This window comes from Ranitomeya variabilis, chromosome 3 (genome assembly GCF_051348905.1).
Source record: "Ranitomeya variabilis isolate aRanVar5 chromosome 3, aRanVar5.hap1, whole genome shotgun sequence".
Classification (NCBI taxonomy): Eukaryota; Metazoa; Chordata; class Amphibia; order Anura; family Dendrobatidae; genus Ranitomeya; species Ranitomeya variabilis.
The window spans coordinates 421,421,204-421,441,265 of record NC_135234.1 but is presented as its reverse complement, the minus strand read 5'-3'; the positions used below and the strand labels follow the sequence as shown (position 1 = coordinate 421,441,265).

The following is a 20,062-nucleotide window of genomic DNA, read 5'->3' as shown; positions in this document are numbered from 1 at the left end:
CTATAACCACTATAGGCTTTACCTATCATCAACTTCTGACCTAGACTTTGGCAGGACTGTCCTCAGCACGGTGGTCCCTCCCTAGGTGATGGTCTCTGGAAAATCTCCAATAGGGTGCTGTCATGGCGAAGAGTAAAAAGCCGGATTACTTACCGGTAATGCTCTTTTAGTGAGTCCACGACAGCATCCTCTCACATCCCTCCCTAGGTTAATATAGTGTGCACTAATAAGTTAAATTTTTTACCAAATATAGAGCAAATAAGTTTGAACATAAAATAATGGTATTTGCCTAATACTGGCGGTCCTCCTGGTACTCTGAAATCAAAACTGAGGAGGAGATGCGGACCACCCCCTTTTATTTTCTATAGGTTTCCTGTTCCTGTGGGGCAGATCCCTCTCTCCTGGAGGTTGCTGTCGTGGACTCACTAAAAGAGCATTACCGGTAAGTAATCCGGCTTTTCCCTGTTTTGTCTTTGTCTTGATTCCATTACATTTCTGTCCCATGCTTTTATGGGTTAGGGGATGGGACAGATCATGGCTTTACAGGAGCATAGTAAGGCTGGAGACTTTGGTCTCTCTACCTTCAAGAGTATCCCTGGACAAGGATAGTTAGGGTTTCAGAGACAATTTGAGGCCCCCCCTTCCTTACCGAAGACCGTCACAGCATTACATTCATGAACTATAACAAAGACTTTGACTTGACAATCTTCAAAAATCATGGCCTCCACTTTCGACATATTTTCTCTGAAGATGCTTTGACAGGTCGCACTGAACAGTATAATCTTTAATTGATTCCCTACCTCATTTAAACTACTTGACACAAAATTTTACTTGGTAACAGGAGGGTTCAGCATCACCATATACAGCAATCATCCTGTCATTGATTTATTTAAGCTTATTTTCTTCCTTTGTATGAAATTTAAACACAAAACAAAGCTCCAATTCCCTTTGTTTGTAGAGCCACCCTGTACTGCACTTGTCATGTTGTCACTTCTAGTGCTTTCATAAGACTAAACTTCTATTGTGTCTGTTCAATGTCAAGACATGTCTGTACATGCACAGAAAAGTTTAGCTCTCTAACACTGACAAAACATGCTGCAGTAGATGCATCCCTTGTATAATATATTAGTATGCTGCTATATGCTAGTACTGCACATTATGATCTGTGTCACTCTGATCAAATCTTGTAGGTTTACAGGGCTGAGTGCAGTCGGATCCCACAGTCTTTGATTGGGTCACCGGTAAAATGGTACATTCAGTTAAAGCGAACCTATCACCTCCAGAAATACTTCCTGCAGATATAGTAGTTATCTATTTGTAAATGGTGTTTAAATCCTGATTGGCTTACTGGAGCAGCAACTACAAGGAAAAAAGTAAGTTTACAATGACCGATATACAGTGAGCTCTCTTATAACTCTTCTACACCTTGATTGACCGCTTGCTCTGCAGAGCGTTTTTGGGTGCAAAGCAAGATGTCAATCAATGGGCAAGATTACAGTCTGCTTACTGTATAATGAGCGGTGACTGTAACAGCTCACTGCACTATCCCAATGACTGTAAGAAAACTGATGTAGGCAGAATATAGCTTCATTTTTTTCCCTGTGGCTGCTGTTCCAGAAAGGCAGCTAGGCACAATTTAATTACCATTTACCTGGCTGCAGATTGCCACTATATTTGCAGGTAAATAGCATTTCAGGAGGTGACCGATTCCCTTTAATGGAAAGATCCTAGACCCTGGCAATTATATAATAGGTTTATACAGCCGGAGTCAAAGCTTTCTGTGGCCAAAGATTGCTTCTTATAAATACATAACCAAAATGTGTTGTATGCTCTTGAAATGTGTGTGAACTCATAAATGATATTGTTGTAAATTGTGTTTCTAAAACATTTTACAGAACAGGGATACTTGCTTCCTAGAAGTTTGGATCCCGACCTTGTTCCTGGTTAATACTTTAGTACTGTATTTTAGCCTTGATCAAGTCATGTTGCTATACTCTTAAGGCCCCGTCTCACATAGCGAGATCGCTAGCGAGATCGCTGCTGAGTCACTAGTTTTGTGACGCAACAGCGACCTCAGTAGCGATCTCGCTATGTGTGACACGTACCAGCGATCAGGCCCCTGCTGCGAGATCGCTGGTCGTGTCGGAATGGCCTGGACCTTTTTTTGGTCATTGAGGCCCCGCTGACATCGCTGAATCGGTGTGTGTGACACCGATCCAGCGATGTCTTCACTGGTAACCAGGGTAAACATCGGGTTACTAAGCGCAGGGCCGCGCTTAGTAACCCGATGTTTACCCTGGTTACCAGCGTAAATGTAAAAAAAAAAAAACAGTACATACTCACCATCTGATGTCCGTCAGGTCCCCCGGCGTCTGCTTCCTGCTCTGACTGACTGCCGGCCGGAAAGTGAGAGCAGATCACAGCAGTGAAGTCACCGCTGCGCTCTGCTCTCACTGTACGGCGGCTCAGTCAGAGCAGGAAGCAGATGGCAAGGGACACCGAAAGGCGAGTATGAACTGTTTTTTTTTTTTGGTAACCAGGGTAAACATCGGGTTACTAAGCGCGGCCCTGCGCTTAGTAACCCGATGTTTACCCTGGTTACCCGGGTGCCGCAGGGGGACTTCGGCATCGTTGAAGACAGTTTCAACGATGCCGAAGTCGTTCCCCTGATCGTTGGTCGCTGGAGAGAGCTGTCTGTGTGACAGCTCCCCAGCGACCACACAGCGACTTACCAACGATCACGGCCAGGTTGTATCGCTGGTCGTGATCGTTGGTAAATCGCTATGTGAGACGGGGCCTTTAGCTTCATTTACTCTCTTATAATTGGTTCCCTATTCCATACAGGTGGAATTTAACAAAGCCAAATCCTGCAGTCTGGGACCAGATTTCCATTTATAGTTAGTACCGTATATTTTTTAAAAAATATTATATGATTGATGCAAGTTTATAAGCATACATCATATTTCAATTGTAGAATGTTAAATGGTAATTGAATTTTTTTTATATATAATTTGCTTTTAAGGTGCATCCAAGTCAATGATAACTGTGCTATGTTTTCCAATAACTCCACTTCATGTTGAAGGTTTGATATCATACTGCTTGCAAAATGTCATCTTTCTCTGTTGGCTGAGATTTGTAATATTAGAGATTTGATTGAATCTTTCCCAGCTGTGCAGAAAGACTGGCATAAACTATGCTTATTATGCTTCTCAAAGTTGACAGACTGTTGTTTGTCAAAGAATATAAAGAGTAATTATACATTTTCGAGACTCTGCCTGTGCTTGTAATTGCTCTTGTAATGTGACATTTCCATATGTTTTGAAGATTGCAGTGGACATTAATTTAAGTATTTGGTTTGGTATTATAATATGCATTTCAGTCCATAATATTCTTTATGTTCTGACAATTAAAATAACTGTCGCTTTCATGTTCTTTCCATGTACTGATGGGATTCTGTATGCTATCAATTATCAGATATTTTGAAACGCTATTATTCTTGTTCTTTGTGTTTTATATATGAGAAATGAACAAATAGTACTTTATCAGGATTGTGCAATGTACATTGAGCATATGTTAACTTTGAGGCACACAAAAATTCATGTCTGCAACCGAAACAAGCAGGAAAGTGGATGCCCAGAATCAAGTGGTAGTACACTCTTAGGGTACCGTCACACATTGAAATTTTCATCGCTGCGACGGCACGATTCGTGACGTCGCAGCGTCGTATAATCATCGCTCCAGCGTCGTAGACTGCGGTCACACGTTGCAATCACGGCGCTGGAGCGATGCCGATGTCCCCGGGTAACCAGGGTAAACATCGGGTAACTAAGCGCAGGGCCGCGCTTAGTAACCCGATGTTTACCCTGGTTACCAGCGTAAACGTAAAAAAACAAACAGTACATACTCACCCGTCGGTGTCCTTCAGGTCCCTTGCCGTCTGCTTCCTGCTCTGAGTGCAGCCGTACAGTGAGAGCGGAGCGCAGCACCGCTGCGCTCTGCTCTCACTTTCCGGCCGGCACTCAGAGCAGGAAGCAGACGGCAAGGGACCTGAAGGACACCGACGGGTGAGTATGTACGGTTTGTTTTTTTACGTTTACGCTTGTAACCAGGGTAAACATCGGGTTACTAAGCGCGGCCCTGCGCTTAGTTACCCGATGTTTACCCTGGTTACAAGTGAAGACATCGCTGGATCGCTGTCACACACAACGATCCAGCGATGTCAGCGGGTGATCAAGCGACGAAAGAAAGTTCCAAACGATCTGCTACGACGTACGATTCTCAGCAGGGTGTCTGATCGCAGTAGCGTGTCAGACACAGCGATATCGTAACGATATCGCTAGAACGTCACGAATCGTAACGTCGTAGCGATGGAAATTTCAATGTGTGACGGTACCCTTAAACCAACACAGGACATCCTACATGCAAAGCAAACTAAATGATCTATTTTATCCACTAATAGGGTTTCCTTTAAACATAATAGAATTTGTTTTGTTTTTTATTTTACAGGTTTGGAAGAGATCAGGAGCTTGGTTTTTCAAAGCTATCCCAAAATATATTTTACCGTTAAAAGTCTCAAAGACGAATGAACTTCACCTGAGGCATGCACAAGCCGAACCTCAGATTCAAGACCTGAAGGCCATTGTAACAAATCGAACATATACTTGGGCAAAAGGAAGAGGTCAGTGGTTTGTTATTATAACCCTGAGGGCAGTCATGAAAAATGTTTTCATACTTAGAGTAATACTCTACAATTCCATAAAATCTATGCACTCATAAAATGTTGTAATTAATATCTTTAACTATAGAATGTACTTTCCACCAAGTTTACCCATATATTAAATATTACTCTGTAAGTTTGATCTCCATCCCGAAACCATTTATATACACATACAGTGAAAGATGAACTCATTTATATTGTCCATGCCTGAATCTCGATAAATCCATGTTTTAGCAGTATGCAATTGAGGTGCTAAGTGCAGGAGATAGCACTTAAGGAAACTCTACCTCCTTAACATTCTTGATGCCTCTCTTCATTTGATTATAATCTTGGTGTGTGGCAGAGAGAGCAGACCTCAGTGTCATTACAAACACCGCTCCAGCTCTCATACATTGTCAGCTTTGATCTGCTCCCCCTATGAATTGACAATCTAAAGTTACCAATGAGTTAATCTGTCACTGGATTATTTGCACCTATATTATTTTTTTAGGGGGGTAGACTTATGTGGCACCCCAGGGTCCTGGTCGTCACAGTAGCATTGCTTTCCTCACGGGGAGAGTGATTTTACATTTGGAAGCGATGAAGGATAACTCTTATCAGGTAACCACCATACACACAACATGTTCACACTCCAGGCCACAAGGGGGAGCTTTTGATCCTATTTACTAGGTGACTCCCCTATATATATTGTGGTTTGGAGGGAAAGCGAGATTATCAGATTGTCAGAGAGACAGAAGGGAGCAGACCGACCTAGAGGGTCAGAAGGTCTGAATGGGCCGTGTAGTCTGAAGTACTACAGCTCCTGGAAAGAGACATACAGAAAGCCGAACATTGTTCAGTGAGCGTGCAGGAGAGCGAAGCACAGGAGAGTAACATCAGAGGAGACCAGCTAAGAGCAGGCTGCCTCTTACTGAAGCGCAGATAACCGGTAGCCGGACCACCGAGGTTGTAAGGACTCTGAAACTTACATCAGAGACTGGCAGGACAGCTGAACTGCAAGTTACCTGTCCGCCTTAATACCCAGGAGGCACAGTGACACATATAGAGTCTGGGGCTAAAGTCCCTGTAAAAAGGCTCAAGTCACCAGTCATATGGGTTATGTCCTATCCTATATGGGGGATAGAGAGAAGAACTGTGAAGACCTTATCTGAAGCCATAGGCAGTAAGGGACTACAACACCACGGTGCTAGAGGAAGGCTTTTAACTCCACCTGGTAAAGGGGACTCTGGATTCACTTCCAAGCCGGCCAGACCCAGCCTACCCTGTGATCTGGTACCCTGGACTGTGGCTGCCTGAAGTATTCAGTAAACCAGGTAAAGAGACTGCAAACCTGTGTCCTTGTTCTTTACTGCGCCATCCACCATCTTCCATCTACACACCGGGAGCCCTGGGGACACACTTCACCTGTTGGAAGTTATACCATCTAGCTGCCATAACATCACCCCAGAGGACCCCTTAAAGCAGCGTCAGTCCACACTGACTGAATACCACAGGTGGCGTCTCAAACATAAACTCTATTCACTAAATCCCTTTAAAGACTTTCCCCTTTTACATGGGCGCCCAGGGCCATGGACCGGGTCGCCACCATGACATCATCCTGTGAACACCGCACCCGGTACCGGGTACCCCACGGCCCTGGCAGGGCGACTCACTTACTCGTTAAATAGTAGTATTTAAATAGTAGTAGGCAGGCAGATTGTATTGATAAGTTGAATTGATTTTATTTTTTTTAAATGTACAATAAGTATTGTACAGCTACAATGTTTGCTGGAGTTAAGATAGCAGGTGCAGGGAGCAAATATTAAAGGGAACCGGTCACCTACAAAAAATGCTATTCATCTGCAGATATAATGGTAATCATCAGGTATATATAATTTTAAACATAATTGGCTATCTAACTGGAAGAGCAACTACAGAGAAAAAATGAAGTTATGTTCTCCCTGCAGCCGCTCGCTTCCAGTCATCCATGCCATGCAGAGGGTAGTAACACTTAGGGCTCATTCAGAGATCAGTGATTTTTCATCAGTATTTCTATGCCAAAACCTGCCGTGTCCCCAAAACACAGAACAGGTACCAGTGTCAGCCTTTCAATTACAGCTTTTCACTATATGTTCCACTCTTGGCTTTGGCATACACGTACTGATAAAAAATCACTGATGTGTAAATATGAGCCTTTACCACTCAGTCAGCTTGTTTTTATAGTCCCCTGCATAGTCCTGATGAATGCGAGCAAGCAGCTGCAGAGAGAATAAAGCTCAGTTTTCTTCCTGTAGCTGTGCTTAGAGTAAACCAGTGTAGCATGATTTCAATGCAATTTATCTGCAGATTACCGCTATGTCTGCAGACAAGTGAGCATTTTTGTAAGTGATGGGTTCCTTTTCAAGGGGACATGTCACCAGGTGAAAAGTGGCCAATTTTTTCTCTTATTTTATAACTGCAGAAATGTTTGTTTTAATTAGTGTACATTTTTATGGTAATTACTAAGGGGTATTACTCACAGAGAAATAATGCAGAGCAGCCTAAAGACCTGCTCCCAGATAATTCAATGAGCATTGCCCCCTTGGACAGACCATGAAAATTGGCACTAAATAAAAAAAGCCATGTCTCTGGAGCTGTATGAAGGATTTAAAAAAAAAAATAAACAAACAAAACAGAATAGGGAAAGCTGCAGGAATAAAATAAGTGGAAAAATTGTCCACTTTTCACCTGGCAAAAGCTTCTTTTAACTATGCCACATATTTGTAGTACAAAGATACAAATAACAAAAAATAAAAATGTGCTTACACTACAGGTTGCCTCTTTATGCTGTACATGATCAGTCCAGCTACAAACCAGAGTAATACAATGTGAAAGCTTACCTTAGAAAGCTAGTATAAAGGTACTGCTTTCAGCAGGATTCCCTGCATAATGGCTTGCTAGTCATCATTCACTAAACTTTTATTTCTTATTTTCTCTAGTACATGCAATGTTACAATTTTTATGTACTTAGTTATCAAATATAATTCAACAGGATTTCTAAAGTTAAATACATAATGATGTTTACTTATTGGCTGATGTAGGGTGTGTGTACACCAGCAAACATCACCGCTGCAGCCAATCACTGAGCTCAGCAGCTCGGGCCTACAGCAGTAGAGTGCCAATGCCGGAAATGATTTCTTAAAGTGGAAAATCCCTCTAAGGCTAAGTTCACATTAGCGTCTGTGTGCACAGCGTATCATCTGCATGCGCAAAAGCATGCCAAAACGCATTAAAACGCATGGTTATGCTGCATTTTTTATCCGCATCAGCTTACGCATGACGCCAAAAAAAAATCCATGTGCATGCGTTTTTGCATTTTTTCAGCGCATACGTTCGAATTTTCAAAGAATTTTGTTATGCGGCAAATGCTGTTACAGGAGAATTTCCTTGACAAAAGCCACACCCAATGGCCGGGTCTCATGGGGATTCTGTACATATAGACCCTACACAGATGAAATCCTCATCTTTTGCTGCTGTATCCAGCTGCAAGATGGATCTTGGCATGGAGAGCTTCTATCGTAGTCAGGATGTGGAATTGAAATTGGCTTTTGCCTTTGCTGTGGCTTGTGGAGAAGAAAGGAGAAGAGCAAGATGGAGAAGACGTTGTTGTCGCTACTGGCAACACCCCATCATTGAAGTCTGAGAGATCCGTGGAGCCTACCACTCGTTATACACTGAGCTATGAGAAGTTTTTCCAATACACGAGTATTTACTGTCTGAACAGAGCTTCGATGAATTGCAGCAACGTGTGCGAGGATCCATCACCAGGCAGGACACACAATTACCTAGAGCAATTCCTGCTCAGGAACGTCTATTGGTGACCATGAGGTATGTAATTTTGAAAAATAAACACATCTTTGTATTATTGTAAGAAAAGCCATGAACTGATTTTTTTCCCCTATTTTCTGTTCGTCAGATTCCTGGCTACCGGAGAGACCTTAAGATCTCTACATTTCCAATTCCAGATTTTAGTGTACACCCTTTCTGGGATTGTTGGAGACATCTGCCATGCTTTATGTGACGCTCTGTGTGCAGAATTCCTCCCCCAACCCACAACTGAACTCTGGCTGAAAAATGCAGAAAAATTAAATAAAATTTGTAATTTTTCTAACTGTGTGGGTGCTGTGGATGGCAAACACATTCAGATTCCGAAACCAGCTGGAAGTGGATCCGAGTATTTCAATTACAGAAAATACTTTGATTGTTCTCATGGCGATTGCAGATGCAGTGTGTCGATTTGTAACTGTTGACATTGGCTCATTTGGACGAGGAAATGACTCACAGACTTTAAAAAACTCTGACATGGGCCATCGTTTGTATGGTAATAATTTTAATTTCCCACCGCCACAACCTCTTCCGAATACTGAAGGACCACCAATGCCATTTGTTGCGGTTGGGGTTGAGGCATTTCAAATGTGTTCAAACCTCATAAAACCGTATTCGAGTCGGGACTAGAGATGAGCGGTCTTCGAGTCGAACTGTTCGCCAATTTCAAATTCGAGCTGTTTTGGGCGGTGTTCGAGTCGTTCGACGAACCCGGACAATTTGCTTAAAATTCGGCTGTTCGAGTTTCTGTTCGATAACTGTTCGTTCACCAAAAGCCTAGCTTGATTTGCACATTAAAACTGTTTATCATTGTTAATGGACTGTTTCAGTGTATAGTGGGCGGGAGATAGATCTGTGCTGAAATAACGCCGATCCCCATTTTTTTTTTACTTTCCCGCATTTACAGAGGGGTGGTGCAGTCTCTCAGCCTATCAGCAGTGCGCACACACACAGCAATGTGCATGTGATGCAGACAAGCAAGGGCATGTGTCATTGGCTGTGTATGTCACATGTCACTCCTTGCCCAATGAGAACCAGCCATTTGCCCCGTCGTCACCATTTCCTCACTGCTGCAGCTTAGTGTTAGACGGCACCGCTGCTGCTGTGGGCGCTATACAGTCAAAGAGTCTTTTATTGCCAATGAACTTTCTGAGAGATTGGTTTAGGGAGTCGGGAGTTGGGACTAGTTGTAATATCAGCCCTTTTCAGGGTAGGTTACAGCAGTTCATAGCACTGTTTGCCAGGCAGGTCTGAGCCAGTGCTGTGAAAGTGTTAGTCACAGCATTTGGTGTAATCTAGCTCAGCCAATCCTTTTGGGCTAGTAGCATTGTCTGATAGTCATCTGAGTAGCCCGCCTGTGAAGCTATCTACACCTGTGCCTACCGCCTGTGTATCTCAATTTTTATGGCATCTAACCCAGTAAATCATTTTGGGGTTTTAAGCTTAGTAGCAGTGTCTGCACGTCAGCAGAGTAGCCCACCTGTGAAGCTAGCTACACCGCCTGTGTATCTCAATTTTTACGGCATCTAACCCAGTAAATCGTTTTGGGGTTTTGGGCTTAGTAGCAGTGTCTGCACGTCAGCAGAGTAGCCCGCCTGTGAAACAAACTATTACTGCCTGTGTATCTCTATTTTCACTGCATCTAATCCAGTTGATAGTTTTGGGCCTAGTAGCATTGTCTGCACGTCAGCAGAGTAGCCCGCCTGTGAAACAAACTATACCGCCTGTGTATCTCTATTTTCACTGCATCTAATCCAGTTGATAGTTTTGGGCCTAGTAGCATTGTCTGCACGTCAGCAGAGTAGCCCGCCTGTGAAGCTAGCTACACGGCCTGTGTATCTCAATTTCTACGGCATCTAACCCAGTAAATCGTTTTGGGCTTAGTAGCAGTGTCTGCACGTCAGCAGAGTAGCCCGCCTGTGAAACAAACTATTACTGCCTGTGTATCTCTATTTTCACTGCATCTAATCCAGTTGATAGTTTTGGGCCTAGTAGCATTGTCTGCACGTCAGCAGAGTAGCCCGCCTGTGAAACAAAATATACCGCCTGTGTATCTCTATTTTCACTGCATCTAATCCAGTTGATAGTTTTGGGCCTAGTAGCATTGTCTGCACGTCAGCAGAGTAGCCCATCTGTGAAACAAAATATACCGCCTGTGTATCTCTATTTTCACTGCATCTAATCCAGTTGATAGTTTTGGGCCTAGTAGCATTGTCTGCACGTCAGCAGAGTAGCCCGCCTGTGAAGCTAGCTACACGGCCTGTGTATCTCAATTTCTACGGCATCTAACCCAGTAAATCGTTTTGGGGTTTTTGGCTTAGTAGCAGTGTCTGCACGTCAGCAGAGTAGCCCGCCTGTGAAACAAACTATACCGCCTGTGTATCTCTATTTTCACTGCATCACTGCAGTTGATAGTTTTGGGCCTAGTAGCATTGTCTGCACGTCAGCAGAGTAGCCCGCCTGTGAAGCTAGCTACACGGCCTGTGTATCTCAATTTTTACGGCATCTAACCCAGTAAATCGTTTTGGGGTTTTGGGCTTAGTAGCAGTGTCTGCACGTCAGCAGAGTAGCCCGCCTGGGAAACAAACTATACCGCCTGTGTATCTCTATTTTCACTGCATCTAATCCAGTTGATAGTTTTGGGCCTAGTACCACAGTTTGGCCACTCAGTTCTGCTCGGTATTCATCCATCGGTTGTTGTGCCAACAACTTCAGATACAGAGTTGCCAATTAAGTACTAAAATGAGTGGCAAAAGGCCTGCTGCTGGTGGAAAGGGGAATAGGCATGTTGGAAAGGGAAAAAAAGGTTGTGTCCGTGGGGTAGGTGGTAAAGCAACAGTAACATCTGCAGAAGAAAGACCATCTTCCAGCCAAAGTAAGATGTCTACTTCTTTTCGTGGACAATCTGATATGATCCCTTTCTTACGACCATCGCTACAAGCATCGCCAAAAATTCCAGATGAGGCACAAAAACAGCAGGTGCTTGAACGGATATCATGTGCTCGTTCAAGTGGGCTCTCCTCCATGTCAACTTCAACATCACAACTACTCCAGTCCTCAGAGTTGTCACCCCAATCGCACTTGCTTCCTCACAGCTCCCAAGTCTCCAGCTGCCTGTCTGAGCATGGGGGTAGCACACATGGTTAAGTCTGTAGAGCTGTTTACGCATACTATAGCCTGGGAATCAGAGGTCTGCTCCAGAGCTTCTGTGAATCCAGACAAGGAAATGATCTGCACTGATGCCCAGAATCTTTGTGAGTTGGATCCAGGCCCAGATGAAGAAGGTTCTGAGCATAATGTAGACCCTCGTTCCCAAACTGTAACTCCTGTTGGTGGAGATAATGAGGAAGCTGATGATGAGAGTGAGATACCTGATTGGAACAAAAAGTTGACTTTTCGGTTGGGGCAGGAAGAGGTTGGCTCTGAGGACGACGGGTGTGAGAACACACAGGATGATGATGGCGAGGTTGTAGACCCCACTTACTGTCAACCCCCAGTCCGCCAGTCCATGAGGTCAGCAGAGGAGGTGGAGGAGGATGCTAGTGACGAGTCTGATGACGAGGTAACGGTGTGCCTTCCTGGACAGAGACGGAGTACTGGAAGCACGTCAACAACTGCATCCTCAACCCCAATTGTGCCTCAGACCAGAAGTCGTGGTGGCTCTTCAGGTCGCATGGGCTCTAAGCCTTGCATAGCCTGGGCATTTTTTGACATTGCAAAGGATGACCTAACTCATGTTGTCTGTAAGATTTGTCAACAAAATCTCAGTAGAGGCCAAAAAATCACTAGCTTGAGTACTTTATGCATGAACCATCACATGGATATGAGGCATAAGTTGCAGTGGGAAGTTCACTGTGCTACAATGCGGCCTAGTGGGCTGGGTCAACCACCGTCTGCCCCATCAAGTGCATCCGCATCCTCTTCATCCTCTGTGACTGTGGGGACAGCAGTCGCACATGGTTTTGGAAGCAGACCTTCCACCACTTTACCCGCAACAGCCAGTGTGATTGGCAGGTCGTCAGGACATTTGCAAATGAAAACACCTGCTGGTGTTGAGTAGGGTTGAGCGACTTTTACTTTTATAGGATCGGGTCGGGTTTCACGAAACCCGACTTTTTCAAAAGTCGGGTCGAGTGAAATCGGCCGATCCTATAAAAAAGTCGGGGTCGGGGTCGGCCGAAACTCGAAACCCAATGCAGTGCATTGGGTTTCCAATGGTTCCCAGGGTCTGAAGGAGCGGAAACTCTCCTTCAGGGTCTGGGATCCATATTTAAGTGTAAAATAAAGAATTAAAATAAAAAATATCGCTATACTTACCCTCTGACGGGCCCTGGTACTAACCGGGAACCTTCCTTCCTTAGAATCAGCCTTCCAGGACCTTGCGGTGACGTCGCGGTGACGTCGCGGCTTGTGATTGGTCGCGCGGCCGCCCATGTGACCGCTCGCGCGACCAATCACAAGCCGCGACGTCACCGTGACGTCACCGAAGGTCCTGGAAGGGCTGATTCTTAGGAAGGAAGGCTTCCGGAAAGAAGCAGGGCGTGTTCGAGGGAGAGTATATACCTAATATCAATATACTCACCCTCGGCTTCGTTCCGGCAGCCTTCCTTCCTAAGAATCAGCCCTTCCAGGACCTTCGGTGACGTCACGGTGACGTCGCGGCTTGTGATTGGTCGCGCGAGCGGTCACATGGGCGGCCGCGCGACCAATCACAAGCCGCGACGTCACCGCGACGTCACCGCAAGGTCCTGGAAGGCTGATTCTAAGGAAGGAAGGTTCCCGGTTAGTACCAGGGCCCGTCAGAGGGTAAGTATAGCGATATTTTTTATTTTAATTCTTTATTTTACACTTAAATCTGAATTCCGATACCAATTCCCGATATCTTAAACATATCGGGAATCGGTATCGGAATTCCGATTCCAGATTCAGAAGATCGCCGACTTCATGGCCGACCCCACACAGGGTTCGGGTCGGGTTTCATGAAACCCGACTTTGCCAAAAGTCGGCGACTTCTGAAAATTGCCGACCCGTTTCGCTCAACCCTAGTGTTGAGCGCTCTCCGACATCGACACCACATTTTGATCAAGGCAACATAACATCTCCGCCTGCACCTTCCTCACAGACCAGCAGTTTGCCGGGGACACCCTTCTCAACTCTGTCTAAGCACGGCAGCCAGCCCTCAGTCCCTCAGATGTGGACAAGTAAAAGACCATTTCCTCCTAGCCATGACAAAGCTAAGAGGTTGAATTTCTCCATCTGCAAGCTGTTGGCTACAGAAATGCTGCCTTTCCGCCTGGTGGACACAGAGGATTTTCGAGACCTTATGTCCATCGCAGTGCCCCAGTACCAGATGCCCAGTCGCCACTACTTCTCAAAGAAAGCTGTGCCTGCGCTACACCAGCATGTCGCACACAACATCACCGCTTCCTTGAGAAACTCTGTGTGTGATAGGGTGCATTTCACCACAGACACTTGGACGAGTAGACATGGACAGGGGCATTACATGTCGGTGACTGGGCACTGGGTAAATACGGCAACATCAGGAGAAGGGGCTGCTGTCCAAGTCTTGCTGTCCCCACGAGTTGCTCGTCGATACTCTGTATCTAAAAGTTCCTCCACTGTTTCTGCCTCCTCAACCTCCTCTCGGTCCTCCACCTGCACCCAAAGCCTGTCTGGTAATGCCACCCACGTTGTAACTGCACAGAAGGAATCCTGCACACCTCCTCACTATGATGTCACCAGGGCTCAACGGCATCAGGCAGTGTTTACATTGAAATGTCTGGGAAATGTGAGTCACACAGCTGAGGAGTTGTGGTCAGCTCTGGAGACCGAGTTCCATCAATGGTTGTCTCCACTCAACCTGCAGCCTGGGACGGCCGTGTGCGACAATGCTGCAAACCTGGGTGCGGCCCTTCGCCGGGGCAATGTCACACACTTGCCTTGTATGGCTCACGTTTTGAACCTGGTTGTCCAGCAATTTTTATCCCACTATCCCAGACTAGATGGGCTTCTGCAGAGGGCACGGTCGCTGTGTGCTCACTTCCGCCGTTCGCATCCCGCAGTTTGACGACTTGCATCTCTACAGAAGTCGTTGGGCCTGCCAGTTCACCGGCTGAAAGGCGATGTGCCCACACGGTGGAATTCAACTTTGCACATGTTGCAGCGACTGTGGCAGCACTGACGAGCCCTGGTGCAATACGTTATGATGTATAGCCTGGGCCAACGAGATCAAGAGGTGGGGCAAATCACGCTGCAGGAGTGGTCTCAGATCAGGGACCTATGCACCCTTCTGCACAGTTTTGAAATAGCAACGAAGATGTTTAGTGCTGACGATGCCATTATCAGCATGACCATTCCGGTGATTTACATGCTGGAGCACACATTACACAGTGTTCGGAGTCAGGTGGTGGAACAAAAGGAGGAGGAGGAACAGGAGGCGTCGTATGCGGTAGGGATCATATCTCCAAGGTCAAGAAGGTTGGCAGCACCAAGGCGGCTGGCATTGGAGGCTGGGGGAGAGCGATTACTGAGGGCGCATGGTAGCAGCCAAACTGTTGAGGAAGGTGCAGGAGGCGAGGAAGAAGTGGAGGACGAACTGGCGCTGGGCATGGAAGACTCATCAGATGAGGGAGACCTTGATCAAATTTCTGTTGTGCGAGGTTGGTGGGAGAGGGCAGACGAAGGAAGCATGATTCTCACCTCGCCACCACCAAGACAACAAGGACTTGGTCCTCCTGGATGCGCAAGACACATGAGTGCCTTCTTGCTGCACTACCTGCAACATGACCCTCGGATTGTCAGAATCCGAAGTAATGCCGACTACTGGGTTGCCACACTCTTAGATCCCCGGTACAAAAGCAAATTTGGCGAAATAATTCCTGCCATAGAAAGGGATTCACGCACACCACTCACGCCTTGGAGATCTTGTCGTGCCCTGCAGCCAGTGTTCTCTCTGAACGTGTGTTTAGCGCTGCTGGTGGTGTGCTGACAGATAAGCGCATGCCGCTGTCCAGTGACAATGTAGACAGACTAACGTTCATCAAGATAAACAAATCCTGGATCCTCAAGGACTTTTCTACCCCTGTGTCATCTTGGGGAGACTAAAAGCTTGATGATTTTTGAAAATCACCTCACCAACCGTTTTAAAAAACTCTGGCGAAATTGATGCCACTCAAGTGGTGTCTGTGGCCGAATTTTTGGAAAAAATGGAGACTCTTTGATTTAGTCTCCTTGCTGAGTTTTACATGACGTTGCCATCATCAATTCCAGGTGGGTGGGGCTTCTGCAGATTTGTTTACTCATACTATGGCCTGGGATTCAGAGGTCTGCTCCAAAGCTTCAGTGTCTGCTAGTCAGCAGAGTAGCCCAGCCACCCACCGCCTGTTTACCTAAGTACTATTTTTAACAGCATCTGGCCCAGGAAATCCTTTGGGGCCTAGTAGAATTTGGTGCTACTCAGCAGCGTACTTCACCCATGAAGCAAGCTACACCACCTGTTTACCTAACTACTATTTTGTAACGGCATCTAGCCCAGGAAATCCTTTTGGGCCTAGTAGAATTTGGTGCAACTCAGCAGCGTACCCAACCCATGAAGCAAGCTACACCGCCTGTTTACCTAACTACTATTTTTTAATGGCATTTGGCCAAGGAAATCCTTTTGGGCCTAGTAGCAATTTCTGCTACTCAGCAGCGTACCCCACCCATGAAGCAAGCTACACCGCCTGTTTACCTAAGTACTATTTTTAACAGCATGTGGCCCAGGAAATCCTTTGGGGCCTAGTAGAATTTGGTGCAACTCAGCAGCGAACCCCACCCATGAAGCAAGCTACACCGCCTGTTTACCTAAGTACTATTTTGTAACGGCATCTAGCCCAGGAAATCCTTTGGGGCCTAGTAGAATTTGGTGCAACTCAGCAGCGTACCCCACCCATGAAGCAAGCTACACCGCCTGTTTACCTAACTACTATTTTTTAATGGCATTTGGCCAAGGAAATCCTTTTGGGCCTAGTAGCAATTTCTGCTACTCAGCAGAGTACCCCACCCATGAAGCAAGCTACACCGCCTTATTTCTTTCTCAATCTAACCCCTCGGCTCTGGGATGTCCACTCTCCCTCCAGCTCTCTCCTTCTCACAGGTGGACTACCGCGTGTTTTCACACTGTGGCGAATCTTTTGGGCCCAGGCATAAGAAGACGTCGAGGTAATGGATAATATGTGCCGCCTACAAACGTCCATGATGACACATTCGAGGAAGCAACTAAACACCTCAAATAGTGAGCAGGATATGGAGCACCCCATGGGCAAACAGCGATCTATGTAGTATGCTCCTTCACAGAAGCAGCCCAATGGGAGGACACTATTCGGAGGCACAGGTAGCAACCGGAACGCCCCCTCAATGTCTGTTTTGGCTATTAGGGTGCCCCTTCCCACCTTCTTGACCCACCTGATTGCCTCGTCAAAGGAGGTACAGTACATAGTACAGTACTTGGTTCCACGTCGATGTTGTCGTTTACTGACCTGCCCCTTGGATATGACAAATGGTGGATTAGTCTGAATGTATTGGGTTCATTTTTTGGCACAACTCCCAATGGGGGTACCACTACGTCTTCTAAGGAAAGTGTTCTGAATGGACCCGCCGCCATTCTACCTAAAGATATTTCTTTTTTTTTTTTTGTCAAGAGTGACGTCTGGGTGTTGGTAGAGTGAGTTTAGATTTTTACTCCAGCCTTTCTTAACTTTAGAAGGGCATGACCTGCCTATATCTGTGTCTCCTCCTCCTTTTACTAATCCACCTCTTTACTTTTCACATGACTATGTGTAGTTGTGACTTTTCCATGTATTTGTTGTGTCTTCTGAGCAGTTTGTCAGCTTTTGGACACCTTTTCATGTGTTTTCCATGTGTTTGTATGTGTTTGTGTTTGCCTGCCATTGGTTTCAATGGGGTTCGACGGTGTTCGTCGAACAGTTCGTCGAACATCTCCCTGTTCGACGAACCGAACCGAACCCGAACACTAGGGAGGTGGCTCATCTCTAGTCTGGACTTGAATCACACCAAAAGGGTTTTCAACTACTGACTGACAAGGGCACGAAGAACTGTGGAGTGTACCTTTGGTTTGCTGCCATCAAAATGGTGCGTTTTGGGAACACCAATTAATCTAACAACTGAGGCAATTGATGATGTGGTCAAAGCGTGTGGTGTTATGCACAATTACATCCTGGCAAAAGAGCAACTACAATTAGAACTTGACAAACCTGTTGACACCACTTTGCAGGATTTCCATGCTCACCCTCTGAGGACTACAGTGGAAGTTGCCCACATGAGGTATAAGTTTGCTGCTTACTTTGTTTCAGATATTGGATGTCTTGCATGGCACGATGATATGGTTTAAGACACTTTAAGTAATTGTTATATGTTTGCTGACTTTACTACTAATAACCTCCAGTTAAACACCCGTTAAAACTTGACTCAACAATACATTACACGTGTGTGTTTTCGCATAAAGAGACAAAGAAAACAGGGATTGTGCAAATAAAATAAAAATTTATTTATTTAACAACAAACAATTGTTTTTATAATCGGGGTCTCTATGACTGTAATATATTGTGGACTTTGAGGGTGTTGAGCTGTGATGATTGAGTAACATTTGATGATAAAGGGGTTACAGGGGAAGGGGCAATTAATTGAAGGATTGGCTCCTGGATGGGACTGGACACATTGGGAGTACGACACATTAGGAGTTGAACAAAGACAAATAGACAAATTGGAAGGGGGACAACCAAGGGAAGGTAGTGACATATTAGACAACAGAGACACATTGGGAGGTGTAGGTGTAGGTGGTAGGACCATTTTTGGCTGACAATTCTTGCTCCTGGTCTTACGGTGCAGCGCCAAGTCACTACTGGGAGTCTTTCTTAGTCTCTTTGTTGTATGAGTTGGAGTTTTGGCCTCTGAAGCAGCATGTGGTGCCGGACTGTGCAGCTTGGTGGATTGTCATGAATCCCCAATGGCTGGGGATAGCACAGGACAAGCAAAGTACAAATAAATAACGGACGAGCTCTAGGGTGATGGAACCTGGGCTGACCGCTGCCCTACGCCTGACAAACGCAACTAGAGATAGCCAGGGAGCGTGCCTACGTTGGTTCTAGACGCCACGCACCAGCCTAAGAGCTAACTAGCATTGCAGAGAAAATAAGACCTCACTTGCCTCCAGAGGAATGAACCCCAAAAGCTATAGTTGCCCCCCACATGTATTGACGGTGAAATGAGAGGAAGGCACACACATAGAGATGATATATATAGCTTTAGCAAATCGAGGCCCGCTGTAAACTAGAAAGCAGAACGATACAAAAGGGGACTGAGCGGTCAGCAAAAAACCCTAATCAAAAAAACCATCCTGAGATTACAAGAACCCATGTGCCAACTCATGGCACATGGGGAGAACCTCAGTCCACTAGAGCTACCAGCTAGCATAGAGACATAATAAGCAAGCTGGACAAAAAACCAAACAACTGAAAATCAGCACTGAGCTTATCCTGAAAGATCTGGGAGCAGGTAGGCAGGAACCAAACAGAGCACATCTGAATACATTGATAGCCGGCAAGGGAATGACAGAAAGGCCAGGTAAAATAGGAAACACCCAGCCTCTGATGGACAGATGGAAACCAAAGGCCGCAACCCACCAAAGTCACCCAGTACCAGCAGTAACCACCAGAGGGAGCCCACAAACAGAATTCACAACAGTACCCCCCCCTTGAGGAGGGGTCACCGAACCCTCACGAGAACCCCCAGGGCGATCAGGGTGAGCTCTATGGAAGGCGCGGACCAAATCAGTCGCATGAACATCGGAGGCGACCACCCAGGAATTATCCTCCTGACCATAACCCTTCCACTTAACCAAATACTGGAGTTTGCGTCTGGAAACACGAGAATCCAAGATCTTCTCAACAACATACTCCAATTCTCCCTCCACCAGCACCGGAGCAGGAGGCTCAACCGAAGGAACAACGGGCACCTCATACCTCCGCAACAACGACCGATGGAACACATTATGAATAGCAAACGATGCTGGGAGATCCAAACGAAAAGATACAGGGTTAAGAATCTCCGAGATCCTATAAGGACCGATGAACCGAGGCTTGAACTTAGGAGAAGAGACCTTCATAGGGACAAAACGAGAAGACAACCACACCAAATCCCCAACAAGAAGTCGGGGACCCACGCGGCGACGGCGATTAGCAAACTGCTGAGTCTTCTCCTGAGAACTTCAAATTGTCCACCACCTGATTCCAAATCTGATGTAGCCTGTCCACCACCACGTCCACTCCAGGACAATCCGAAGACTCCACCTGACCAGAGGAAAAACGAGGATGAAACCCCGAATTACAAAAAAAAGGAGAGACCAACGTGGCAGAACTAGCCCGATTATTAAGAGCAAATTCGGCCAGTGGCAAAAAAGCAACCCAGTCATCTTGATCAGCAGAAACAAAACACCTCAAATAAGTT

At 45.8% G+C, this 20,062-nt stretch overlaps 1 protein-coding gene across 8 annotated transcripts in view; it reads left to right on the top strand.

Moving 5' to 3' along the window:
* The window catches only part of RPH3AL (rabphilin 3A like (without C2 domains)), a 937,664-nt gene that overhangs the window by 633,369 nt on the left and 284,233 nt on the right, over window positions 1–20,062 (top strand). For all 8 annotated transcript variants that reach the window (XM_077296355.1, XM_077296351.1, XM_077296352.1 and 5 more), the window contains one exon: window positions 4,507–4,678. In XM_077296355.1, coding sequence (XP_077152470.1) covers window positions 4,507–4,678 — 172 coding nt within the window. The remainder of the gene's footprint in view (window positions 1–4,506; window positions 4,679–20,062) is intronic.